The sequence below is a fragment of the Tympanuchus pallidicinctus genome, unplaced genomic scaffold (genome assembly GCF_026119805.1).
Source record: "Tympanuchus pallidicinctus isolate F22 unplaced genomic scaffold, pur_lepc_1.0 scaffold17, whole genome shotgun sequence".
NCBI classification, from domain to species: domain Eukaryota; kingdom Metazoa; phylum Chordata; class Aves; order Galliformes; family Phasianidae; genus Tympanuchus; species Tympanuchus pallidicinctus.
In genome coordinates, this window is record NW_026294690.1 from 1268282 (window position 1) to 1295198 (window position 26917).

Below are 26917 nucleotides of genomic sequence, written 5' to 3' on the forward strand. Positions count from 1 at the left end.
CATCTTTTTCAAAAATCATGTTCCTAATCCATCAGCACTTGGGGATGGGGGCAAACAAATTGCAGATTTGCAGGCAGGTCTATATCCTCTGCTCTGCTTGTTCAAGTACTTGCTCACTGGTGAAGCTTGCTCATACCCAGTCAAATGCATAATGGGCAGAGAGAGTCCCAGGACTGGGGAGAGAAATGCAGGTCTGTAAATTGAGGGGGGGATCTGATTTTAAGATATAGCCTGTATTTGAGCAAATCTGCTAATAGACCTCTCTGAATGCAGATTTTGTGCTATCCCCACTAACTTGAGGTTCTTCAGAGCTTTGAGTTACTTATTTCATAGCACTAGAGAAATTCTCATTTTGTTACAGTACAGGCCCTATCTTCATTCTCAAAAGCCAAAAAAGAAGAGAGCTTAAGATTCTGGAGTAAGATTTTGTAGCAAGCAGAAGGTTGGCAGGCAGCAAAGCCCAGCAGCGTTTGTAGGCATATCTTCACATGCTGAACAAGACTCTGAGATGGTAACTCAGATTTACCAAAAGTTGTGCAAGTTTTGCAGTGTTCAGCCTGCAGTTTAATTTAGTGATGTGTAATTCAAAGGCACTGATTGGGAAGTTGCTAGATACACTGGTGACTCTGCAGACAGATTCTAAAGGTTTGGCAAGGTCTAAAGCGTTGACTGCTCTCAGTTTTCATTTTGGCTGTATCTGTAATCCTGCTGTGAATGAGTTCTTTGATGCTGGATAATTCAGATGAATGGAAGTGATCTCCTATTCTACCCCATCACTTTAAAAAGATTTATTGTACAAGGAGTCTAAACACAGTTTCTCCTCTTCCTCCCTACTGTAGGTTCTCACTTTATTGATCAATGCAGCGTACAAACCCAGCCGTGTCCTGCGAGAGCTGCAGTTGGATGAAGAAGCTGCATGGCATGGGCATGGAGAGACGCTAAAAGCCAAGTAAATGCTTGTCCCATTCCCCACTCAGTTGATCCTAGTAACACTGTTCTGTGCTTTAACTTCTGATATTTCATTGAATCACAGAATGGCTTGGGTTGGAAGGGATCTCAAAGATCATCTAGTTCCAACCCCTCTGCTCTGGGCAGCGTTGCCATGAGACCAGGCTGCCCAAAGCTCCATCCGGCCTGACCTTGAACACCTCCAAGCATGGAGCATCCATAGCTTCTCTGGGCAGTCTGTTCCAGCACCTCACCACTCTCTCGGTGAAAAATTTCCCCAACATCTAATCTAAATCTCTCCTCTTTTAGTTAAAAGCAGTCCCTCTTGTTCTATCTATCTACCCATATATAAAGCAACCCAAAGTTGACTTCCCTCTCATTTGTAATCTCCCTTTAAGTACTGAAAGAACGCTCTCAGGTCTCCCCAGCTCTCCACACTAAATAAGCTCAGCTTCCTCAGCTTGTCTTTGTAGAGGAGGGACTCTAGAGCTCTGATCATCTTCATGGTCCTCATCCAGACCTGCTCTAAAAGCTCCACAATTTTCCCCAGGCCTGGACACAGTGCTCCACATGGGGCCTCATGAGGGCAGAGCAGAGAGGCGCAGTCCCCTTCCTGCCTGTTGTCACCCTCTTTTGATGCAGCCCAGCATCCTGTTGGTGTTTGAACTGGAAGTGCACACTGATGGCTCATGTTAAGTCTTTTGTCTACCAGGACACCCAAGTCCTTCTCCATAGGGCTGCTCTCAACGAGTTCCTCTCAGTCTATACACATATCTGGCATTGCCCCAACCCAAATGAAACACCTTGCACTTGGCTTTGTTGAACCTCATTTGGCGAGCCCAATTTCCAAGCCTGTTCAGGTCCCTCTGGATGGCATCCCTTCCTTCAGACGCACCCACTGCACTGCTCAGCTTGGGGTTGTCTGCAAAGTTGCTGAGGGTACACTCATCTCAGAGATGAGAAAATTGTCTGCCAGAATCTTTACATGCTGTAAGCTAAATTTCCAACTCTTCATAAGGTCCTTTGTGAATGTCTGTCAAAGTGCATCAGAATTTAATGTTCCTTAATGTGCCAAATGTGCTCTTTGTTGGCATGTAAGCAGTTATTGGTGCGGTGCTGGTACAACACAGCATATCCACTAGCAGACTAGAACGTGAAGCTTGAGCTACTGAATACACCTGAAGATAAGTGTCACTATTTGAAAGCAAAAGTACACTTTTGCTTTGAAAGTACTTTGAAAGTTTAGCAGGCTTCCATGGCATTTCCACACATTTCTCAGTGGGAGATGAGTTCTCTGAAGTTAAGCTGTAGCAGCACTCTGAAATGGTCTGGCGTGGAAGTCTTTCTACAGCAGCCTAGCCAAAGTGCTCCCTAGTTTTCCTGTTGAGTCTTTTGGGTTTGAGCTTCTTTGCTAGGAAAAAAACAATGATTGTATTTGTATATATCCAGGTATTTTCTTACACTCGAGCAGTAGCCTTGTAATTAAGTCTCCCTATTTGCGTACTAAAGAGTAGATTTTCCCAATGTGCAATAGCACAGACTTTACTATATGCTTTTGAATATGTCAGTAATAATTTTGCTGGATCGATTTTGTGCGTAAAAGGGCATTTTTCCATATGCTGAAGGATTACTTTGTATTTGGCTTTGGATAATAGGAAGATCATTTCAATTTGATGCAAATAAAAGCTGTGGCTGAAGTAGAAAAAAAATCTTTTGATTTGTTTCATTGAAGTTGCTGTGTGCTTCTTTTGTCACCACGGTGAGAGCTAGGATGTCTGCAGTGCAATGATATAATGCTCTTTTTTAGTGTATCACCTAGGTATTTGTAGGCCTGAGACATCCCCAAGACATATCAGCATTTGCCAATAGCTGGACTGGGAGCAGGAATGCTGCATGAGATGGCAGATAACTCACTGTGCTGCTCTGTCAGTGTTGCTGCAAGGCTGATAAAGAAAAAGAAATTGATATTTCTTACTTTGAATTCAAACAAGAGCACTATGTGGAGTTATGGCAAACGACTGTCCTGACAAATTCTTCAGCAGTTAGATGAAAGCTGATTGGAAATGTGACAGTATATGCCATAGCATGCACATAGAATGGCTCACTAGAAGCTGTCTGCTGATACCTTTTGTTAGCCTGGTTGGCAGATTCTAGCATGAATTAGTACACTCAGTCTTTGTTTTAGGGTCCACTTTGTTTAGTGGTCGCATAAAGAGAACCCTGTGAACAAAGAAAACAAACTATCTGAACTCTGGGGTAGTCTTCTCAGAGGGTATTTCAGGATTCCTGAATTATGACCACATTTTCAATGTTAGGTACAAAGGGAAGAGCTACCGTGCAACTGTGGAAGTTGTGAGGACAGCAGATCGAGTGGCAGATTTCTGCAGGAAAACATGCATCAAGCTGGAATGTTGTCCGAACCTTTTTGGCCCTCAGATGGTGCTGGATAAGTGTTCAGAGAACTGCTCTGTCCTGACAAAGACTAAATACAGTGAGTAGGCTGTGGCTGTCAAACTGAGGTGGGGCTGTAATGGAGGGGTGTTATATTTTGCTTTTGCTCTGGCTTTGGCCTCCAAAAGGAATCCAAAGTGCATTGCTTTGCTTACAGAAGGAAAAGCTCGAGCGCTACCCTCACTGGCCTGCAAAATATCCATGCACCAATGTGTAGGGCAGAAAAAATTAACTTTATATTAAATGGTAAAACTGTGCATTAACTTATTGTGAGCTTAAAGTTTTATCTTCTTAAGACAACTTTTGGGACAAGAACTGGCTCTAATATTGTAATTTAAGTGGCATTGTAATTGCTTTTACCATTCTGTTGTGGAACAAAATAAAATACTTTCAAGCCCTCTTCTTAGCTTTTAGGTTTTTTAGGTTTTTAGCCATTTGACACTGTGAGAACAAACAGTGCATTGAGGCCATGTTTAAAAACTGCACAAACATCACAAGAGACATCCGACAGTGGATGAAGTCTGTAGCTGATGACTTTTTTTTTTAAATAAAATGTGATCATCTGGGATTTCTCAAAGTTAAAGAAGTAAATCTACTGTTACTGGGCAAATAAAATGTACTAGTAACTCTTCTTCCTTAAACCAAATTGAAGAGGAAAATATAGATATGCTCGTTCAGAAGTTTTGCAGAAATGGGATTTCTACTGGGAAATGTCCTGCTACTGGTTTTCCAGTCCTGATGATGGACAAACATAACTAGTGACATTGAAGGTGCATTTCAACATGATGCTCCTTTCTTCTGTCCTGGTAGCACACTATTATGGAAAGCGGAAAAACAAGCGGATAGGTAGGCCTCCGGGTGGCCACAGTAACTTGGAAGTAGCCATGAAGAAACCAAATAAAAGACGGAAGAAACGAAAACATTTTTTTGTTCATAAGAAAAAACGTTCTTCTACTTCAGTGGATAACACTCCAGCTGGATCTCCCCAGGTATGAGACTGACGACAGCTTTAACAGATATGGTATGTGATCGTGGACCAGCTTCATTTGAAACAAGAAACTGTCAGTTCCTTATAACTTCAGGTTACAGCTGACAAGTGGGTGACTAATGTAGTTCTGTCCTCATCTTCCCATGCTTTATTTTGTTGCTGTGTTCTTTTTCCCCACCATCCAGGGCAGTGGAGGAGAAGAGGAGGATGACCAGGATGAGGTAGATGAAGAATCTCTGAGTGAGGATAGTACATCCGAGCAGCAAGATGAACTGCTGGAGGAATCAGAGGTATCAGAGAAAAAATCACTGTCATCCTCTCCTACACAGAGTGAGCTGTCTCATTCTCTGACTCAGGACCAAGACAAGAGGAAGAGGAAGCTTAGGACCTTTTCTTTTTCCGATGATGAAAATAAGCCTCCTTCGCCCAAGGTAATTCTGAACATAGGTTTGTGCCTTTGCTGAGTGCTGGGCAAGCACAAACGTCTTGGAAGTATTAACCAGTGTGTTTTTTTTAAATACCCCGTTATCCCATGAGGGATGTTGTGAAGGCACTGCAGAATATTTAAAAACGTAATTTTTATTACAATCGTATTACAGGATCGTAATGAAGACTAAACTGAGGATGGCTGTAGATAGAATGGGGAGCTTTCCACTTCTCAACTGTTGGCACTCCTTGGTTCAACTTGAGCAGGGGCTTGGAGAAATCCTCCTTTTAGATTTACCTTACTGACGATAAGGATGTGGTCTCCAACTGCAGCACAGTGCTGTTCTGCACATCTGTGCCAACCGAGGAGCGTGAAAACCTGGGAGCTCCCATTAGAGCTTTATTGGGCAGATGAATATTTGGAGTGTGGGATTGTTGGTCTGTGACACCTACAGTATTTTAGTTCTTTTTGTGGTGGGTGGCTTGTCTAGGAAATAAAGATTGAAGTTGCCGAAAAGCTGCAGCTGGACAGCAACCCTCTGGAGTGGAGCGTGGCTGACGTCGTGCGATTCCTCAAATCCACTGACTGTGCACCACTGGCAAGAATTTTCCTTGACCAGGTATGATTTTCTGTTAAAGCACTGAAGCTGCTGCTTTATTCTTAGACCTTTATAATGAATCACAAAAAGGAATGAGTTTAAATTGCATAACAGATTTTTGAGGGGTAAAAAAAGAAAGCATGCACGACTCCCCGCAGATTCCAGAGGAGACTTAAGCAAATGGCCACAATTGTTCAGGTTTCTAAGTTCTTAGTGGAAGAGATTTTACTCTGTGGGGTATCACTCAGCACTTCAAAGGCAGTCGCTAGTTTTCTGGGTTTTTGCCCCTTGTGTTGAGGTCTCCAAATGATGTTATTCATTCTGCAGACTGACTGCAAGCATCATAGTGTTGTACACAGCAAGTAAAGAATATTGTGTTGAAGTATGGCGACAGGAGTACAAACATGAGTCAGATTATGCATCTTGATTAAAATTTGCCATAAAAAATATCTAGTACAGGAACTGGTGCTGAGTATGGTTTATGATAGATGTTAACAAAACAGCATCTCGTTCTGTCTCTGAGCAAGTGAATTTGAGCTGACATCTTAAGAAAGGAGTTAATTTGTTGGTGAGAAAGAGAGTTTTTTAAGCTAGAGTAGGATAGAAGAATCTGCTAATTTACAAGTGGTCACGATTCTGAAATGATAGCAAGTCAAAGCTGAAGGGAGATGGGAAGAAAAAATGCAAAGTCAATATGGAGGTTTTGTCTTCTGACAGGAAATTGACGGCCAGGCACTGCTGCTGCTGACCCTGCCGACCGTTCAGGAGTGTATGGACTTGAAACTTGGGCCAGCTATTAAACTTTGCCATCACATTGAAAGGGTTAAACTTGCTTTTTACCAGCAGTTCGCTAACTGAGAAGCAGTCAAGTTGAAGCAGACCTTTGAAGCACAACCATGCTCCTTTCTCTCTATCAAGGAAAGCCAAATAAAGCTGAACTGGCAACCCAGGAGCATGAGTCAACCTCCATTTTTCACTTTGGAGAAAAGACAACATCTGGAGGAAAATGCCAGTGCAAAAACAGGGGCTACTCTACCAGCTGCCAGCTTGGGAACACAATAGTCTCTTGCTCTATGGTTCCCTTTTTTTAATGTATTTTTTAATGGTTACAGAAAAGTCTCCTCTGGTGGGAAGTGACATTTCAATAGTTCTGTTGGCACAGAACTTTAAAAGGAGAAACGAATCCTGTTTACGTTCGCATGCAGGCTGCCAGAAATAACCTTTCTATATTCCTGGTGATTCGCAGAATCTCCATCCCTCCCCGTGGACGGACACTTGCTTTACCACAGCACTGGCTTTGGAATGTGCTTGGTGCACATTCGTTTGTTAATGTGGAGTATTTTGATGAATTTGTTCGTTGTTAGGACAGCGATGTGACCACAAGGTTCTGAATGTACAGTATAGCAAGAGTGAGATTTGTTTCTTGTTTTGTTTAGGGTTTTTTTTGTCTCTGTTCTTGGGTTTTTGTTTTGTCTTTGTTTTGATTTTACTACCTCTGTGGCCTGAACAGTAGAAATGATGAACTAGAAAGGGAGGGAACTACTTGTGGATAACTCATAGGTAGCTGCACAGCAGTCTCTCTTCTGTAGGTATGTCAGAAATACAAAGCAGTATAAGCATACAGAGCTTCTGTTCCAGAGCTTAAATGGAAACCTGTGCAGGCTGAACTTGGGTGTTACTTTATTCTGAGGTGTCAGAAAATAATTATTTTGCACTTCTCTTACAGATGGACTGTGGTGGGGGTGGGGAAGAAGGGGTGGAAAGGAAGGAAAGAGAAAGTGCCTCTGCATTTTCTTTTATTCTGGTTTTCAGATAAAAGATATTTTCTTTATTTTGCCCTTCACAATTCTGTGAAGTTGTTTCCCTTTTCTTAAGGAATTGGGCCATGTACACAGAGCCTGTCAGCAGCTTTTTGCTTTGTTACCTGTGCATCTTCTTGGAGAACACACTAAGAAAACTGCAATCAATGAGGACTGCAGCATAGCTCTGTGCCAGTGTTTGCATACTGGAAACTATCTTAAAGCATGACTTTGTATTTTTACCTACTTACAGCTACTCAGGATCAGACTTGACAACAATGTGGGGGTTTGGGAAGGGCTTTTTGATCTTTTTCTAGAGAAAAGAAAAAGGACCTGAGGGGCATCTATTTGTAGACCCACAGAAGGATGAACTGCTGATTTTAATTTTAGGCATTAAACACACTCAGCCACTTGCTGTGGACCTGTGCTTCACGCTTCAACTAAGAGGGCTTAACTTACTTTCCATTAAAGATGTGAGGAATTTGCATCAGGCTTGAGATCTGCTTCACAGAAGGATTAGGTTTCCAGTGCTTTGCATTCATTTTCTTTGCCTGTTCTCAGCAGTATGTGGAGGAGCATGGGCAGGAGCTTCGTGAAGTCAGGAGCATGCAGCCCTGATCCTTTCTCCTGTTCATTTACCTTTTCAAATACAGACCCTGGCATACTAAGACAGCCGAGGCAGGAAGGTGCTTACTGCAGGGTCTTTAGGGTCTGTGCTAGCTTCTGTGTGGTTACTCTGATCAGTGGATGAATTCAAGCTTCTCTAGGGCCCAAAATGATAGGTTATTCTGGTGCTGGGAGCTGTAGATTCATTGAAGAGGTCATCAGTCATCTGTAAACGAAGAGCTGTAAACGAGGAGCTGAGTTTGCACAGTCTGTATCCACCACACACGTTGAGGGGATTGACGACCAATGAAAACTGTTTTGAGTAAGCAAAACTGCATGACTGATTCTGATTTCTTTTGCTGTGAGCCCCTTAGAATAACTACCTCACTGAGGCAGAACTACTTACAGAAGTGCTACAATCAGAATTTTTTTTCCATGCAACAAGCTAAATTGAAAACAAAATATCCCTTTTTCTTCCCCTGCACCAAGTGTGTGGGCAGTGAAAGGATGCTTTGGCTCTTTTTGTGATCCTCCTTGCCCCATTCCCTTAGTGTAAGCTCAGTGAGAACTAATTATACCGGACACGTTTTTTGAAAGAAACCTTGTTGCTTTGCTGTCAGCATCTTGTCTTGAGAAATTTGACCAGCAGAGAGAACTTCTGGGCTGAAAGATGGCACTTTTGTCGTTCTTCAGGGATTCCAGAACTCTCCTGTGTTGTTAAAGAAGCTGGTACCCAGCAGATTTACTTGCATAGCCAAGAGATGTTACTCCCAGATAGATGTCCTTCAGAGTAGCTGTCAGGAGAGAACAGAGCTTAAAGGATAACTTAGTGAGCCTGTCCACGTGGCACCTAGGGTATAAATACAAAAGTCATACTTCTTTTATTCAGCAAAGATAGCAGTCAGTTTCAGAGGATAGGGGGAGACTTACTGGTCACCTTTGGCATGTTTTATAGGCTGGATTTTTCTGCCTTGTTTTGGGAGGCACTGACAGTCTGGTCCCAATGGGATCTGTTTTTGTTGTGATTTTCAAAAGGGATGTTTTCATTATTTGTGAAATGTTTTTATGCTGCACACGGGTACTGTACACTCTGTTTCCTGGAAGAAGGTGCACTCTTTTACTGCTGGATTTTAAAGGGATACCTGAGGCATCTTGATGGATGGTGTTTCTACACAACCGTTTCAAGTTTTTTCTCTCTCTGTGTGGCAGACAACACAACTGCCCTTACATTTGTTCCTCTTGCAGCAATATGACTTCAATCAGCTCACATTCTGCTGTTTTTCTTCAAAACTGAGTTTTTGGGTAGCTCGATGCCTGAATCCTTGGCTTCAGGATTAGATCTGTGTTTTACCAGCAGAAATTGCTGGGACTTCAGTAATTCAGATTGGCTTCAGAGGTTTGTGCTGTCCTCTACCATTTCCATTCATCACAAAACATGACGAAGCTGAAGTCCAGGAGGGAAGCGGTGGACCCTCGCAGATGGCTTCATTACAAGAAGAGGAGCCCTCTGCTGGGCCTCGTGTACTGTTTATATAGATGGTAAACGGAGATGCTGCTCAACTGACCCACTGACGGCTTATACTCTTGTCTGTCTGATTTTTGTATGCATTGTCCAGCCTTGGTTTGCACATCATAGCTTTAGAAACCTGATGGTGCCTCTGCGTCACACTCGTACTGTGCTAAGCTTAGCTTCACTGGCAGCAACATTTTGCTGTTGTGTTTCTGCAGTGTGCAGAATCAGCACAAGGAACCCATAAGAGAAATATCTGACCTCTAAAAATGTCATGCAAGGTTAATGTGGTAGAATGATCCCCAAGGGCAGCTTGCTGTTCACCTTATGCTGAAAGTGGCCCTTCCAGAAGAGGGGAGGTGCAGCACTAAGCCCTTCTGCAAGCTGCTCTTTGAGAAAGGCAGAAGGAAAAGGAAATTCATTGTGTTGTGCGGAGCACCGGGGATGTCTGAAGTTTCTCCTGGGACTGAGTACAGAGTTCAGAGTGCTTAGGATTACTTTTTCCTTCACAGCTTTCAGCATTATTTTGTTGTTGCTTTAAACTTTGCTAGGGTTTATTCTTGATTCTAACGATGCTTTAAAGGAGGAAGGAAGTATTTAGCTGCTAAGTCCACAGAAGTGTAAATGCATTCACAGTAGATTGGACTGAGCACTCCATTCTTCTGTTTGGAGTACAAAAATGTGGCAAAAGGAGAGGTGGCTCGGGAGATTTTTGAATGTAACTGAATAGGCTTCAGAACTGTCAAACTCAGATTGCAGACTGAATACTTTTGAACCAAACTTGTTGCTAGAGAAGAGGTTCTCAGATGAAGTAGCCTCACCAGAAAGCCAAAAATATGATGATCCTATATAAAGCTACTCCTTAACCAGACCTGTCAGTGGTTACTGCCTACTGAGAGCTCAAATTGTTGAACAACAAGCAAGCACAAAGACAGGCTCTGTCAGGAGGCTTCACACGTTGGCTGAAGGCTCCATTTTAAGGGGATTGTGTGCTGAACCACCTTTCAGGGTGCTGCTGAACTTGCCCATGCATGCATGTAGCCTTGTTTTCAAAGGCAGCCTTATGGGTGAAGGACTGGAAGGGGACTGGAGAACATCTGGTGCAGCAAGCCTCTCTACTGCTATGGGCGTGTTTGGTTTTTTTAAATGATGACAAGAATCTGTACGAAATCTAGTGAAAACAACTCACGTTTAGTGGCACTTTGTCCCCATGGTCATTTCTCGCTTCTTCAGAGTTGCATCTCTTGTCCCGAAATGCACCGGACAATAAAGATGGATTTTTTGATGGGAAGACAAAGTTCCCATTAGGTGCAAAGCCAGCGGTGTCTGGCTCAGCTTTAAGCCATGGGAGCGAGCAGGTCTTGCACTGACAAAACTCATCCTGACGGCACAGCGGCGGGCGCGCAGCCTGCACAAGTCCTCCAGCATCGCACAGTTGAAGAGGAACAGCCTGCTGCTCCAGCCACGCTCAACGTGTGTGAATGAACACTGAATTCTGGGCACAGACGTTTCTTGCCCACTCCCCAAAAGTTGTTGAACACCAGTTTCCAAGAAACCTTGTGGAAAAATAATTTTTTCTGGAGGCTTCTCGTTTCTCCACACCTGTTTGATTCCTTTTATTATTATTATTTCTGTTTAAAATAAATTAAAAAATAATCTTTGTAGACAATCAGAGGCCTTTGGGGAGACTTGGCCCTAAGGGGAACCTGCTCTCCACACCTGGGCCTGTTTCTTATACTAACTCATCGGAACTGATGCACTTTTCCTGTATTTCGCCTTTTTTAATTAGCTGCTTATTCTTAAACAAAGATTTAAATGCGTATTGTGTTGTGTCCCTTCTGCTTCTTGTTTTATCCTTAACTTTTAAATATATATAAATATATATATATATATATGCAGTGAGACTGAAATACTAAATGGAAGAGAAACAGGAACAAGAAGATGCGCGTATGAAGTCCCACCATTGTCGGAGCAGGTGTAACAATTTAATCAGAGGCTTTTTTAAAAAATATTTTGGATGGCTATTTTGCTTGTTTTGTCTGTAAATAATGTACATAGGTTTGTGGTATATGACGGTTTTAAGTGGTTGTAAGAAAATTAAAAAAAAAAAAAAAAAATACTTAAACTGTTACGGACGGCTCTGGTTGTTAACGCCGCTGCTTCCAGCGAGTGATTTTTCCATCTGAAGGAGGTGCTGGGGAAACTATTCGGGTGAGCGGCCGGGGGGAAGCGGGGAACCGGCGTTCCGCGGGATCCCGAAGGTCGCGCAGCGCTGCCTTTCACCGTGAGGAGCCGCCGGCTCGCAGCCAAGCAGCGCCGAGCCTCACAGACGCCGCCGCTCGTTCCGCGCGTGCCGGCTCACGGCGCCCCGTCCGGTCACGGTCGGGATCGGGCCGGCGCCGACGGCTTTAACGCCGAGCGGCCGCAGCTCCGCCGGCCGCGGGCGGCGCTTCCCTCCCGACGGGGCGGCCGTGCCCCGCGCTCTCGGAGCGGCCGCGCCTCAGGCCGAGCCCCGCCCGCCGTGACGCAGCGGGGCGGGCCGCCGGGAGCAGGAAGCGGGGCGGGGGGCGCGGCCTCGGCCGCCGGTCGCGACGTCGCCGCCGCCGCCGTGCGCCGCCGAGGCGGGCAGCGGCCGGGCCCGGCCATGGGGGTGACGCCGCCCAACTGCAGCCTCGGCGCGGCCCTCAGCCCGCCGCCCGGAGCGGGGCCGGGCGAGCGCGGCTGCGAGAACGGGGCCCTGATGGACAGCTTCGGCATCTTCCTGCAGGGGCTCCTGGGCGTCCTGGCCTTCAGCATCCTCATGCGTGAGTGGCGGCCGGGCCGGGCGGCGGGGGGCGGGGCGGCGGCTGGAGAGCGGGCCGGTGTCGGCGTGAGGGCCGCCGTGACGCCTCTCGGGGCAGCGCGGTGCGCTCGCGGCTCGGCCGGCGGTCCGTCAGCGCTGCGTTCCGCTGCTCCGCCGAGCGCGCTGCCGCCATCTCCGCCGTGCCCAGCGCCGTGCCGGCGCGCGTCGGTCGGTCGGGCCGCCTGCAGCTTCACCGCAGCAAAAAAAAAGTCCTGAAGAACGGCGTGCGTTCAACACGTGTGTGTGCTGCTGTCTGAAGAGTTAAGGACAGATGTGCAGCCCTTAAGAGATGCTTATTTGTGTCCAAAGGTGATGAGCTGGGACAGGGAGGTGATTTTCCCCCACTGCTCTGCTCTTGTAAGGCCTCATCTGCAGTCCTGTGTCCAGGTCTGGAGCCCCCAGTACAAGAAAGACAGGGAGCTGTTGGAGAGGAGCCACGAAGGTGATCAGGGGACTGGAGCACCTTCCCTTTGAAGACAGGCTTGAGGGAGCTGGGCTTGTTCAGCCTGGAGAAGAGAAGGCTGCGGGCTGACTTCATTGCAGCCTTTCAGTACCTAAAGGGAGCCTACAGACAGGAGGGGAATCAACTCTTTGAATGGGGAGATGACAGCAGGACAAGGGGAAATGGCTTGAAGTTGAGGGAGGGAAGATTGAGGTTGGATGTCAGGGGGAAGTTCTTCACAGAGAGAGTGGTGAGGTGCTGGAACAGCTGCCAGAGAGGCTGTGGATGCCCCGTCCATCCCTGGAGGTGTTCAGGTCCAGGTTGGATGGGGCCCTGGGCAGCCTGGGCTGGTATGAAATGGGGAGGTTGGTGGCAGCTGTTATCTACCCTTTCAAAGAGTTGATTCCCCTCCTTTTGTAGACTCCCTTTAGGTACTGAAAGGCTGCAATGAGGTCACCCCATTGCCTTCTTTTCTCTGATAACCTCCCTCTCCCTGCTGGCCACCCCTTTTTTCATGCAGCCTGGCCTTCCGGCCTGCAACCACACACTGTTGGCTCATGTCCAGGTAGAGGCTGTGCTGTGCTGGAAGAGCTGCTTCTGTTTAGTCTCCTGCTTTTGCCTTACTGTTTCTGCCCTTTTTGTCATATTCAAAACAGTAACTGGTCCGGTGTTCCAAAATCTTCAGTTAATCAACTGGGCTTTCTCCATACTCCATGAGCCAGATCTGATAGAAGCAGAATCAGGACTTCATGCTGTGGACAAGAGTGCAGGCATGACCTCAGCATCCTCATAGCTGTCTCTGACCCCAGTGCAGGGATGGCACAGTCCAGCTGGGTCACGTGGCCAGAGCAGTGAGGAAGTGAACAGACCCATGTGTTTGCTTTCAGGCTGAAGTATCTCCCCACTGCAATCCTCCATCCGTTGGGCACAACAGGTAGCAGTGCTGAGGGACAAGTGGCTGCGTCAGGGTCAGGCTGAGGTGCGGCACAGCTGTTGGGTCAGCAGTGGGCTGCCTGCCCACATGACATTAATCCTCGGCGCAGAGCCGAACTGCTGTGTACAGTGTGTCTCTGTAGCAATCCAGGGAGGAGAGGGCACGTGGCTGCCTGGCTGCTGCTTAAATTTCCTCAGAAGGGAACCCTACAAGGAGATCTTCTGTCATTACTGGTCCAGAATCCCTTGTAGAAAAAGAAATGAAAAGAACATCAACCAAGATGTATTCCGGAATTGTTCTGTATGCAGAGGCAGTTTTCCTTTAAAAATAATCAGTTTTACATCTAAACAAGAAGTTTTGTTAAATGGGTGCACCAAAAGGTGACCCCAGCTTGCCCTTTTCTAGGTAGATCTTACTGTGCTCGCATTCTACTAAATAAATTGTCTGGTTATAGTAGTGAGCAGGACTTTTTTGTACCTCATTACTAGACGTCCATCTACAAATGACTGAAGGACTGTTCTAAGGCAAAACTGCTTAGTATTTGTCACTCCAGCTTGGCACCTGCCTGGCTGCTCTGACATTATGCTCTCTGCTCCCTCCAGTAGCATGTTATCTTCCAAGGTCTCACCATGGCCTCCCCAGGATGTTCCTGTGATGTTGGCATCTGGAGTGATGCGATGGGGACAGTGAAGCAGGCACTGGAAACCAAGCCCAAGCTTCCTTTCCATTTAGCTCACTGAATCCTATAGCGTAAGAGTAGCTTGCATTTGTTCTTACAGGCCTGAGAAATCCTGAATTGTGATCGCTGGTTTCACACCTCATCACCCCTCTCTCTGCCCACATCCCAGAGCAGTAAGCTCCTGCTGTGTTACCCTACTAAGTGGTGAACACAATGGCCTGTGAGTGGTGAAGCCAGAGCCTGCTGTGCTGTTTCTGACTGCTGTCCTTCAGTTTAACTGGGTGTGAACCAGAGGTGCCATGGGATGGTTTCACACAAACACTGCATCTGTTCTACAGCAGGAGTTGTGCTGAAGTCAGGGTAGAGCACTTCTGCACTCCTCTGCTAGCTGTGGTCTGTAATTCACTACAAAAGGGAATTTGCCAATTAAAAATTACCTCTTTCTGGAACATCATCTTGGTCTGGTGGCTGTTTTGGATCCCACTCACTGGTTCTCTAATCTGGTAGCCTGCTTTTTTGAAGTCTGCTACTTAATTCTGCTCTTGTCCTCCTGCCTAGGTGTGTGTAATTTTCCAACCTAGTTTATGGATGCCAAGCCACTTGGTAACAGGAAGTCTTAATGGGTTTCCACTGCTATAAGGTGGTTGGTTGTGCTTCAGGCCAGCAAGGCAGCTATTGGAGCTTCAGGGTGTGTGTCACAGTGTGCCTACCTGACTTCACAGCGATGTTGGTTTAAAATGATATTTGCTTCTTGGCTTTTATTTTTTGGTGCAATAGTTTCGGATTTTATCACTGGTGCCGCAAAGCTCATTTAAAATGTTTTTGTGTAACACAGTGTATTCAGCCAGAAGTGCCAAATGCTTTCTGAGCATTCTCTAATTAAGGGTTTATTGATAAATGTGCTAGCGCAGTATTCCCACATGTGTGATATCACTGTAGATTGTTGGGAGGGAGTGTTGATCTGCCTGAGGGGAGAAAGGCACTGCAGAGGAGCCTGGATAGACAGGATCGATGGGCCAAGGTTAACTGTGTGAGTTTCAATAGGGCCGAGGGTCAGGTCCTGCATTTTAGTCACAACAACCCCAGGCAACCCTACAGGCTTGGGGAGGAGTGGCTGGAAAGCTGGCTGATGGAAAGGGATCTTGGTGTAGTGATGGACAGTGGGCTGAATATGAGCCAGCAGCGTGCCCAGGTGGCCAAGAAGGCCAATGGCATCCTGGCTGGGATCAGGAATGGTGGCCAGGACCAGGGAAGTCATCCTGCCCTGTACTCAGCACTGGTGTGGCCTCGAGTGCTGGGTTCAGTTTTGGGCACCGCAGTACAGAAAGGAGATGGAGGTGCTGCAGCAGGTCCAAAGAAGGGCAACAAGGCTGGGGAAGGGCTTGGAAAATACGGCCTTTGAGGAGAGACTGAAGGAGCTGGGGCTGTTCGGTCTGGGGAAAAGGAGCTGAGGGGAAACCTTAGCTCACTTCCAACATCTGAAAGGTGGTTGCAGTGAGAGCGGGGTTGGTCTCTTCTCACTGGTGACAGGACAAGGGGAAATAGCCTCAAGTTGTGCCAAGGGAGATTTAAGTTGAATATCAGGAAACACTTCTTTACAGAAAGGGTTGTTAAGCACTGGAATGGGCTGCCCAGGGAGGAGATTGAGTCACCATCCCTGGATGTGTTTAAAAACCCTTTGGATGTGGTGCTAAAGGGACATGATTTAGTGGAGAGTTGTTAGTTGGGGTAGAATGGTTGGGTCGTGGTAGGACTTGTTGATCTTTAAGGTTTTTTCCATCTAGAGTGATTCTGTGATTCCATATCATTGTAAATGATACCATTTTCATGGGCTAAAGCTGCACAAAGCTGTGGGGAAGAGTCCTGTTGCCGGTCCCTTTACCCATCTGTCACAAGCTGCTCCTCCTACTTCATTTGCAACATGTGGTTCACACGCACAGTGCAATTAGCAGAGGACTGCTGGGGCCCTGGGCAGCCTGGTTTAGCATTAAACGTGGAGGTTGGTGGCCCTGCATGTGGCAGGGGGTTGGAGATTCATGATCCTTGAGGTCCCTTCCAACCCTGGCCACTCTGTGATTCTGTGATTCTGTGACTCGTGCCTTCCTGGAGCGCGGCTACTTCAGTTCCAGGGCGGGGGGCGGCGCGGCCTGGCAGCACCACGGACAGCTCCGGGCGCTGCGGGACCCCGTCTGCCTGTCCGTCTGCCTGTCTGTCTGTCAGTCCGTCTGCCTGTCTCTCTGTCTATCCGTCCTCCTGTCCGTCTGCCTGCCTGCCTGCCTGTCTGTCTGTCTGTCCGTCCGTCTGTCTGACGGCCCTCCGGGGCCGCGCTGCGCCCAGCCGGCCCAGCTGTACTGAGATGAGCGGAGCTTTCTGTCCCCGCGTGCGGAGATGCTGCTCGCTGCGCCGTGTGCTTGTTTCTTGTTTTAATTAAATGAAGCGTCAGTCCTTCCGGGGGCATCCTCATTGGTGTTGGAGACAAAAATGGGAGGTGCTTTAAAAACCACAACGAGGGGAAAAAAAAAAAAAAAAAAGCAGCCATGTGGGTAGAAGTCAGTGGCTTGCTTTCTTTTCCCGTAGTATTCTTTAAAATATGTGCTTCTGTTCATTGCAGGCTCTGCGAGAAACAGACAGGTGTTGCTCCCATGCATCACTGTGCAGAAATAAGTAGTGACCATGTCAGGAGCTGTTCAATTGGTTTTTGTTTTTTTGGTTTTTTTTTGCCTTAGGAAGAAAAAAGCCCCGAATGAAACCTTGGAGTAACAATTTTGGAGTTGTTTCTGAGTTCTGGACACAGAGGGGCACTCTTACTTTGTGGCATAGTTAAATGTGCATCTCTGCATTCACTGGACACAGGAGAAATCTTCTCGTAATGTGTAGCACCACTTAAGCTGCATTACTTTGGATTTTACTTGGACATAATGCAGAAAAATTTCTGTGTGCAGAATAGATTGTGATATCAACTTATAGGCTGTCATAACGTCCTCATGATGTCAGGTCTTGAGTATTTCCATGTCTCCAAATGCAGCAAGTCTTCTGGAAATGCTATGTCAGTATTTTTGTTTTAAAAAGAGAATTATTTTTTTTTTTAAACAAACTTTTCATAACAGTTGTGTAGAGCCTGCTTATTGCATTAGCTCTGAACACATTACATGATTCCTGTTATTCAGTTGGTTGCTGCATTCAGAGGGACCTGGTCAGGCTGGAGATGTGGGCCCATGCCAACCTCATGAAGTTCAACAAGGCCAGATGCAAGGTCGTACACCTGGGCTGGGGCAAGCACAGATACAGACTGGGAGGAGAATGGCTTGAGAGCAGCCCTGAGGAGAAGGATTTGGGATCTCTGGTTGTTGAAAGACTCACCGTGAGCCAGCAGTGCGCGCTTGCAGCCCAGAAGGCCAACTGGATCCTGTGTTGCATCACAAGAAGTGTGACCAGCCTGTAGAGGGAGGTGATTCTCCCTTCTACTCTGCTTTCGAGAGCCCCTACCTGAAGTGCTGCATCCGGTTCTGAAAGAGAGAATTCTGGTTTAGACTAGATATTAGGAAGAAATTCTTTACTGTGACGGTGGTGAGGCACTGGAACAGGTTGCCCAACAAGGCTGTAGATTCCCCCCTCTCTGGAAGCTCTCCAGGCCAGGCTGGGGCTGTGAGCAACCTGGGCTATGGGAGGCATCCCTGCCTGCAGCAGGGGGTTGGAACTACGTGATCTTAGAGGTCCCTTCGAACCCAAACCATTCTGTGATTCTGTGGATATAATTATGCTCCAGATGATAAGATTGTTCTGAGCATAATTATGCATGTTGTTCACATCGTGAAATGTTTAGAAAAAAGGGTGCAATTTTTTTGACATTTGGAAATTATTAAAATGATAAATTAGCCAGAAACTGAAAGCTGTGTTTAATCAGAACTAACTTCTGAACTGTTAGCTAGCCTGTTGTTTAACTGCAATCTGCATAATGAGTTGATGTTCTTGAGTAATGCTTTATAATTGAATTTGTAAGGAGCTGATTTGCACAAACACGCCGTGCATTTTTGCACTCTGTAGTGATATTAATTTCATGGTTAATGAAGTTTGCAGACTTAAGCAAGTGTCTGACAAGATCTTATCTGTGTGGATGGTGCTGATGAAGTAGCGAACCACGTCTGCAGGCAGGAAATGCTCACCTTCTCACAGCACAGTCCCACTCAAAGGCTTTGTGATCACAGCCAGAAGTGCACCCTACAAAAAGCAGAACATTTGCTGCTCCTGGCAGGCTGAGCACGGGCCTGGAGCTTGCACTGCTCTGCCTTTGTGGGTGGAGGTGGGATGGTGCTTCAGTCAGGAGTAGCTCAGCTTGTACCTGCTGCTGCTCAGCGTGCTGAGGTGTTCCTACCACCAGCTCTGGGTTACGTGTTGCACAGCCTCACAGTTTGTTTGTATTCTTATTTTTGGGGAGCTGGTGCCTGTGCTGCGCCTCAGAGGTGTGTGTTGTCCTCTGCTTTGTCTTGGTTTCAGCTGGGATGGAATTGGTTCCTTCAGAGTGCCGGGTTTGATGCTATGGTTTGGTGCCAGGAGAAAAACAATGTTGATAACGCTGATGTTTGTAGTTGCTGCTCTATAGTTTATAGAGCCAAGGCGGTCTGCACAGAGGGCCCAAGTAGCAGGGAGGGAAGAGAATTGGACTGAAAGTGGCCAAAGGGACATTCCATACTGATATATACTCCATACATACATACTGATATATATTCCATAGTGATATCACATGGCAGGAGATTTGTAGGGGTGGGAGTTCATCTTGCTCTCTTCCGCTGCTCAGGGGCCAGCTGGGCATTGGCTGGAGGATAGTGAGCAATTGCTTGTGTGTCACTTGTATGCATTCATATGTATATATTTATTTGTCATCGTTATTATTGTTTCCCTTTTCTCTACCACAACACACACTGAGTGAAGTGAAGATGGTGTAAGTAGCTAAGACCTGGGGCTGGGAGGTGAGCCAGGGAGAGGAGTTCCTAAGTTCTTAGGGGTTTCAAAGGTAATCTGCTTTAGAGAGCTGATAACTGGTAAAATGCTCGAAGTCTGGCCAAGCACTGCTTTATAGGGTTGGTCCCATCAGTCTTCAGCAGCTCCAAAGCAGGCAGGCCAGCACATCACCTCGAGCACTCACCCACACAGCCTTTGCTTGCTTTCTGTTGTTTCAGTCATTTTCTTCCACTGCCAAAAGTACAGATTTTTCCATGGGCCAAAAAAGACTTTAAAACAGCTACTCACAACTACAGCATACGTATTCTGTCTCCAGTCATTTTTTTAAGATGTTATTCTCAGTAATTTTTATTTCTTTTAGAATTACTGCTCTTAATTTCTTACTGATGCTGGAAAACATAGCTATTAAATATCGTAAAATCTCATTTCAGCACACCTTTCTTGTCTTGAGGGTGATGGTGTGACTGGCAGCATATTTTAGTTTATCTGCATAGGGTTTGAATGCTTTCTGTGGGAGGTAATTGTAATGATAAAGAATGAAGCAGTCGAGACAGCTTTAAAATTGAGCTTAAAAATTGCCTCGTTCATCTGATGCTAAACGCTCGAGCTTTCTTACAGCAGTGCGTTCTATGGTGCGGGCGTTTGAGTGTTGTGAGGCCTTTATGAAAGCTGCACGAGTGCCAGGAGGTACAAAGCTGTATCATTAAGAGAAATGCTCCTGCACATGGAAATTACTGCTGTTTCAATCTGCACCGATCAAAGACCTTGTTGGTAGAGGCGCTATATTGCAGTGTACGTGGAAGTACCACGTGGCAACTGGCCGTCAGCTTCCCATTCTTATGTTTGTTTTTGGGAAAAGAGTATGAAAGTTGGTTGTGTATCTTTTTGCTTTTTTTTTTGGTTGATGTTATGTGAAATGAGTCTCGCTTTTGCAATGTGGTGCTTCTGTTGTTCCTTCAGCATAAGAATAAATCTGGCTAGCAAGAGCTATGTAGGATTTCAGTGGCCATTAAACAGGCAGGGCAAATCCACCCTTGGCCTCCCTTTGCTGTGTTCATCGTTTTCTACTAAGAGGAACAGCTTCACATGCTTTTTGTATTTGTCTGAAGGTTCATTTGGGAGTTGGCTTCTGCTTTTAGGGTTGTTGCAGCTGCAGGCCTGGTTGATAAGCTCACTGAAGGGGGCATTTGTTGCCATGCTTCGGCAGTACTGTGGGTTCTGCTGCTGACTTACAACAACTGGAGTGAATGCCTTGAAGTTCAGTGATGCCTGTTGTACTAGTGATGTCAGGAAAGCTATATCTGTTATTGAGCAGTAGGTGAAAATGGTGCTGCATGTCATAAATTGGTGCTTAGTGCACATTAATATGGATTTGTGCTGCTTAACCTTTGCTTGCAATGTTTTATCATTGCTGTACATTTGACATTTCTTCCAGGAGTCAAGGGCTTGAGTCCTCTTGTTTGCATAGCACAGTTTGCACACAGGTTTTGACCTCTAGAACGCTGCCCAGCAAACAAGCTGGTAACTGAGAGCAGGAGCTTGGGTCTGAATCTTTGCTGAGTGGGTTGGATGTCTGACAGGAAAGCTTTGCCTTAATAAAAGGGAGCCTACAAACAGGAGGGGAATCAACTCTTTGAAAGGGGAGATAACAGCAGGACAAGGGGAAATGATTTGAAGTTGAGGGAGGGAAGATTGAGGTTGGATGTCAGGGGGAAGTTCTTCACAGAGAGAGCGGAGAGGTGCTGGAACAGCAGCCAGAGAGGCTGTGATGCCCCGTCCATCCCTGGAGGTGTTCAGGGCCAGGTTGGATGGGCAGTGTAGTGTGGCATTAGATGTGGAGGTTGGCATTCATGCCTGTGGCAGGGGGTTGGAGATTCATGATCCTTGAGGTCCCTTCCAACCTGGGCCATTTTATGAATCTATGCATTAACAGTGGGGTGAAAAGTGAAACACTGGGCACACAGTGGGCACACAGTGCTGCTCTGTTTTGTCTGGGGAAATGAGCAGCATGACAAAAGCACTGCTGCTTTCAGTCTTTCATGCTAACAAAGTCATACGTTTATTACCTCCCTTTAAAACACACAAGTGAAAAATAATGTTCTTTTTTAAAACACTCTGAATGGAAAGAGATATTGAGCCCTTCAGTGTCACAGAAGCTTTTAGCCATGTGTGTAGCTTACAGACTTGTTTCCCTTTTGTAAGGCATTGCTTCAGCTCATTCTCATTGCTGTGATGTTTGTTGCAAGGTTGATCTGGGGAAATCTGTAATTTCTTATTCCTTTGCTGCTAAAGGAGGTAATGGGGGGCTCAAGTGAAACTTCAACTGCAGTCTCTTAAAAGCTTTGCTTTATTGTGTAAAGAAGAGAGGTTCAAACAGGACATAAGACAGGGGACACCACTCAGCAGTAGCTGCCCTGTGGTGCAGCACGTTGTTTCCCATCACAGGATTTTGGGGAACTAGAGGTGTTTATTTGTAACAGACACAGTTCCTACTGTTGGGGAAAAAACGTAAGCAGCGCAGAGGTTCTGACAGCCTTCCAAAATAAAGTTTAAAATAAGTGAAATCTGTCCTGCATTATTGCTAGCAACTTCATGAAACAGGAGACAACTAATGAGCTTGAGCTTGCATTACTAAATGCTCTGCCTTCCGTGCTGTCATGTCTGTTATCTGCCCATCTGGCAGCTCCCGTGCTTGCTGGCAGAACTGCTTTTCCTTTCCTGAAGAATTCTGGCATCAGATGTATAAACTACCAGCGCTTCTTTCTTCATTTATAATTGAGTGTGAAATTCTGAATGCTCCCAGCTAATTACTCTTCATCTGCTGAGCTCTCAGAGCAGCAGTGAGCTGCACCGTGTGCCTGGCACTGCTGGGGCTGAGCACCCAGTGCATGGCCATTTGGGGCAGGTGGGGGCTGCTCCCCCAGGAGCCAGCCAGCAGCTGTGCACTGCCCCACTTTGCAAAAGTGAAGGTATTATCAGCTCCTGGTGTGGCTGGGGAGTACTTGCTGTAAGCTGTTGAGTCATCTGGGTGCTACTCGTGGTGTAGCAGAAGCTGTGTATTTATGGTGTGCTGCTCACGGAGACTCATGGTGAGTATTGCTGTTACAACTTTTTCTTTGGTGTACGTATGCAATCTTCTCCTCTTGCCACTTTTTAATTTCCAACGACCACATTTTTTTAGGAGACTACTTCTGAAATGATAGCACGAATGGTTGTTGTTCAGGGTTGGTGTTGGCTCTGGTAGGGCACACTGAACCTCAAGTGCTCTGGTTCTGTGCTTTGGGCAGTAGAGGGAAGCGGACCCATTCTTTGTGGAAGGGTTTCCATTGCCTGGACCTTTGGTGTGCTGCTGACATGTGCCAGCTGAGTGAGCGGCGTGCAGCTGAAGCAGCAGCTGGCCTGTGGGGGGCATTGGGATGGGGCAGCAGAGGCTGTGGTGGTCCCCTGCTCCAGCTGCCACCCAGTGGGGGAAAAGTGGTTTTCTCACCCAGAAAGAGAGTTAGAAGTGGAGTTCAGTAAGCTCGGACAGGTTGTGTGCAGGAGGCAGTGCAGGGCTTTGGAGCAGCTGCTGTTTGTGTAGGCTGTTTTTATCCCTTATCTCTCTATTTCCTCCAGCTTGTTCTGCAAATCACTTTGATCCCTCCCATCCTCTCCTCCAAATCCTGTGCAATCACAGAATGCTCCCCCCCTGCATCCCATGCCGTCTTCCATTAGGTTGGGATGATGCATCCCAGAGGTGCCCCCAGGGATGGATGTCACACTTGTCCTTCTGAGCCCAAAGTTCATGTTCTCCATCCTGCTTTGGGCTTCTGCTCCACTGGGCTCATGGGGACACACCAGCTTGTCTTGTGGGCAGCATCAGTACTGAAATAGCCACACTTATCTGTGGCTTTTTACCTTTGTGTAGTTGACATCTGTTCACATCTAATACTGTTTCTTTTGTTGGTGGTGGTTTTTGGTCTGTCTGTGTTCTATTTGTTTGTTTGTAGGTTATCAAACCTTCTTGTGAAAGCAGTATCTGATTTTAAAATCCGTCCTTGTTTGGAATTCAGTTTGCAAACAAAAGTCTAATTTGTCATCCAGAAAATAAATAAGCTTTGTCAGATAATATGTTTGTCTTGTTACTCATCCTTTTGATGTCTTTCTGATGCTATAGTTCGCCCCTACACTGCAAGCCACACTTTCCTATTTGGATTTTGGTCTCCAAATGGTGAAAGAAACTACTTGCTCTAATATTTGGAACGTGCTTTACTATGGGAAATTGAGTGTTATGGTTGTGTGGTCATAAAGGATACGGCTGTGGCAATGGTAGTCAGGCAGTGGGTGATTGCTCTGTGTGGGGATGCTGGCAGCAGGCTGTTGGTCAGTGGGTAATAGGAGGGATGGGGTTTTCTTTTACAGTCTATCTTCAGGGATGGATAAAGTGAAATGCCATTGGGTAAGTCCTGATTTATTGAAGAGTATAATGCTTCTGCAAGGAGGTTTGCTTTTACTTCTCACTATGTCTCATGGTTGGAGTTGCTGATTATCTCCAATTGTTTTTCTTCTTTTGTAGTAAAACGATTAAGAGAACCAAAGCATGAAAGACGTCCTTGGAGGATATGGTACGTGGCTGCAGGTTCAGTCCTTCAGTGTGGCTTCTTGGGTGTTTTATGTGTTGAGAGAATGATTGTTTGCATATGATACTAATTAAAAAAAAAACAAACATGATGACAAGAATGTGATGAACAAAACAATTACTGAAATACATTGGTCAATGAAATGTTGTATTCTTTTGGGTATTTCCCTTCCAGGTATGTTTCCAGATATCACCACAAAGATACCTTTAGACATACAGCTTTAAGTTGCACCTTCTCCTGAAGTTAGAATCTAGAACAGCCCTAAGATCAAAGAGTGGCTTAGATTGGAAGGGGCCTTACAGATCATTGAGCTTGCCCCTGCCATGGGCTGGCTGCCCCCCAGCTCAGGCTGCCCAGGGCCCCTCCGTGGCCTGGGGCACCTCCAGCAATGGCACCCACAGCTCTGGACAGCACTGCCAGCATTCTGAGTAAAGAATTTTCTCCTCCCATCTCACATCAGTCTTCCCTCCTTTGGCTTAAAGGCATTCCCCCTTGTTCTGTCACTATAAACTGTAATAAGTTGATTCCCTTCCTGCTTAAAAGTTCCCTTCAAGTACTGGCAGACTGCAATGGAGACACATCTTAACATCTACAAACTTGCACAAGCTTTTAACTTCAACAGAGCTTCATATTCCATACCCTGTTTTTTGTAAGATAGAAAACATGATGATGAAAGGTAATACCTTATGAAATCATAGAACAATATATAGCATAAAAACATGTTTTTATTACTGTTAAAATACTGTTTTCTTGTAGTGATGCCAGCATATCCACACTTGTTTTGAGACAGATGAAAAGTTATGCTGCTGTTCCAAGTTTTGGAACCTACAGAAGTGTTAGCTTTGGGCGTGTTTCCAGTGGCTGAAATTCATCTGAAAGAACGCTGCTGTTCGTAATTAATCCTGACGTTTATTTTATGGAAAAAGTAAATAAGTAAATACCAATTCTTTGTTTACAGCCTGCCTCAGTCTGCAGTTCAGTCTGGCTGCTTTCCATTTTTAAGCCAATAATCTAGTTGTGGGACTTGAGTGTTGTTATTTATCATATGCTGTAGTGATTAGATAAGTGATGTGCTGGCCTCCTGCCTCATCCCAGCCCCGTGCTGCACCGTGTATTTGGGAGAGTAAAGTTTTAATACCAAATTGGCAGACAAATTCGGGCATGAAATGTTGTTTGGGTCTGTTTGGTTGGGTGGTTTGTTTGGTTGGCTGGTTTTAAGACATAAAAACAACAGGCCAGGTGAGTGTTGAGCTGTATAAAGAGCACACTCTTGTCTATAGAATACTTGTGATGTGATTCCAATACTTAAAAATAATATTGGGAAGTTGTAATAATAACAATAAATAGATAATAAAAGAATGATAAGGGACCAAAATCAATATTGAATTTGTACCTAAGTGTTTTTTAATGTTTTCCCAGTGAGTAGTAAACTGTTTTCTTTCCATCTTTGTCTTCTGCTGTGGAGGTAGTGGTTTCAAGGCTATTGCTCCTGTTCAAATGAGCTTTAGCTGAAATTCATTGAGGATTCTTCATGCTTTCAGGTGAAAAGTACCCACGAAGGCATCTTAGCAAAATGCACCAGATAAAGAAATTAGCTATTAAATTGTCCACTTACAAGAATGTGATGACAATTTTCCCTCTGTCCCTCCCAAAAACTTGCCAAATACACAAAACTGTAAAGGAGCTGAAATGTTTTGTGAGCCTGGGATACTCGTTGTGTACAGAAGGTTATTAAAGACTAAGCCAGGTTTAGTGAAGATTAGCTTGTGGATGATGCATGTGATACCAGGAGGAGCTCCACAGTCTTCAAATAAGGCCTCAAGTTGGTATGATTTGATTTACTGTCAGCAAGGTTCAAGGAAGAATATTCCAAAGGGTTGAACTTAAAGTGGAACATTGCTAAGTAAGTTAATTACCTTGGCTTTTCACCTTTTAGTGTTGTTATTTTATGAAAAATGAATAATTGGATTGAAATTTCAGTATAAATTTGCTGTGTCCTACTGTGTTGTAAACAGTTGTATGTTTCTTAATAGCTGTTTTCTTATTCTATGCAGGTTTTTAGATACTTCCAAGCAAGCCATAGGGATGTTGTTCATCCATTTTGCAAACGTCTACTTATCAGACCTTACTGAAGAAGACCCTTGTTCACTGTGAGTGCTTCATTTTTGAGCCATTGATGAATATGAAGGGTGCTGCTGTTGAGTTTGCTATACTTGGAGACTAATGCAATTTTCATGCAAGAAGTCAGGCACTTTCAAAGACCTTTGTTTGAAGCTTAGTTAATTTAGGATCCAAAATTTGCTCTGTTACAGGCAGTCAGGAGCTAGGAAAGTGGTTTGGTTTTTTGGTTGTTTTTGTTGGTGTTGGTTGCTTGCTCACTTTGGGGTTTTTTTCTGGTCTGTGTATGGATGCTTTAGACTGAGGATAAACTGTTGCTTCTCGTCCTCCAGTTTCTTAATGAGGACTTAGGGTGCACATTGTAGTACGAGGCTGTTTGCTGAAGGAGATAAAAGATACCAAGGACCAGAGGACATGAAGTTGAGCATGCTCAACTCCAGCTTCACCATTCTCTGCAGCAAGGTGTTAATATAAAGTACAGGGATAATAATCAAAAATCTTTCACACCTGTATGTCCTTCAAAACCCTACATCATCTTCTGCAATATAATTGTCACTGTTAAAAGCAGGAAGTCTTGCTTGGTACCCAGGCAGTTAGTACAGAAACGAACATTGCAGTCTCACACTAGGAGCAGTGTGACTAAATAGATAAGCATTTCACTGTGCTGTATTCAACTTGAAGAAGCTGTGACTAAGACCCTGTCAGGCTCGTCGCAGGAGCTACTGAAGCAAATGGTAATTGTTTGGGTTTGTTCTTGATGAGGCACATGCTCAAAGAAGCCTACGCATTTCTGCTAATAGAAGCAGGGGAATTACTTGTCACAGCCTACTCCTTTGCCCCTTGGAACCAAAGGCAGTTACTTTGATGATGGCAGCTGCTCACTGTTGCCCTTCGGTAACCAAAGAAGTTAAGTGACTCAAGGAATATGTTTGTGGTGTTTCATAAGCCTAAAGATTTCTCTTTATTTCTCCTTAGCTTATTCTGTTTGTACGTGCAA

General features: G+C 45.5%; 2 protein-coding genes across 3 annotated transcripts in view; both read left to right on the forward strand.

Moving 5' to 3' along the window:
- The window catches only part of SFMBT1 (Scm like with four mbt domains 1), a 62178-nt gene extending 54029 nt beyond the window's left edge, over positions 1 to 8149 (forward strand). The window contains exons 16-22 of one of the 2 annotated variants that reach the window (XM_052678392.1): positions 840 to 949; positions 3264 to 3439; positions 4210 to 4388; positions 4573 to 4608; positions 4717 to 4818; positions 5305 to 5433; positions 6130 to 8149. In XM_052678392.1, coding sequence (XP_052534352.1) covers positions 840 to 949; positions 3264 to 3439; positions 4210 to 4388; positions 4573 to 4608; positions 4717 to 4818; positions 5305 to 5433; positions 6130 to 6270 — 873 coding nt within the window. In that variant the 3' untranslated portion in view covers positions 6271 to 8149. Of the gene's footprint in view, positions 1 to 839; positions 950 to 3263; positions 3440 to 4209; positions 4389 to 4572; positions 4819 to 5304; positions 5434 to 6129 lie in introns of both variants that reach the window. The other variant, XM_052678391.1, reaches the window with a different exon arrangement.
- Positions 8150 to 11955: 3806 nt separating this feature from the next.
- Positions 11956 to 26917, forward strand: part of STIMATE (STIM activating enhancer) — a 29200-nt gene continuing 14238 nt past the window's right edge. Inside the window, exons 1-3 of the mRNA XM_052678426.1 lie at positions 11956 to 12131; positions 23739 to 23787; positions 25857 to 25952. Coding sequence (XP_052534386.1) covers positions 11972 to 12131; positions 23739 to 23787; positions 25857 to 25952 — 305 coding nt within the window. The 5' untranslated portion in view covers positions 11956 to 11971. The remainder of the gene's footprint in view (positions 12132 to 23738; positions 23788 to 25856; positions 25953 to 26917) is intronic.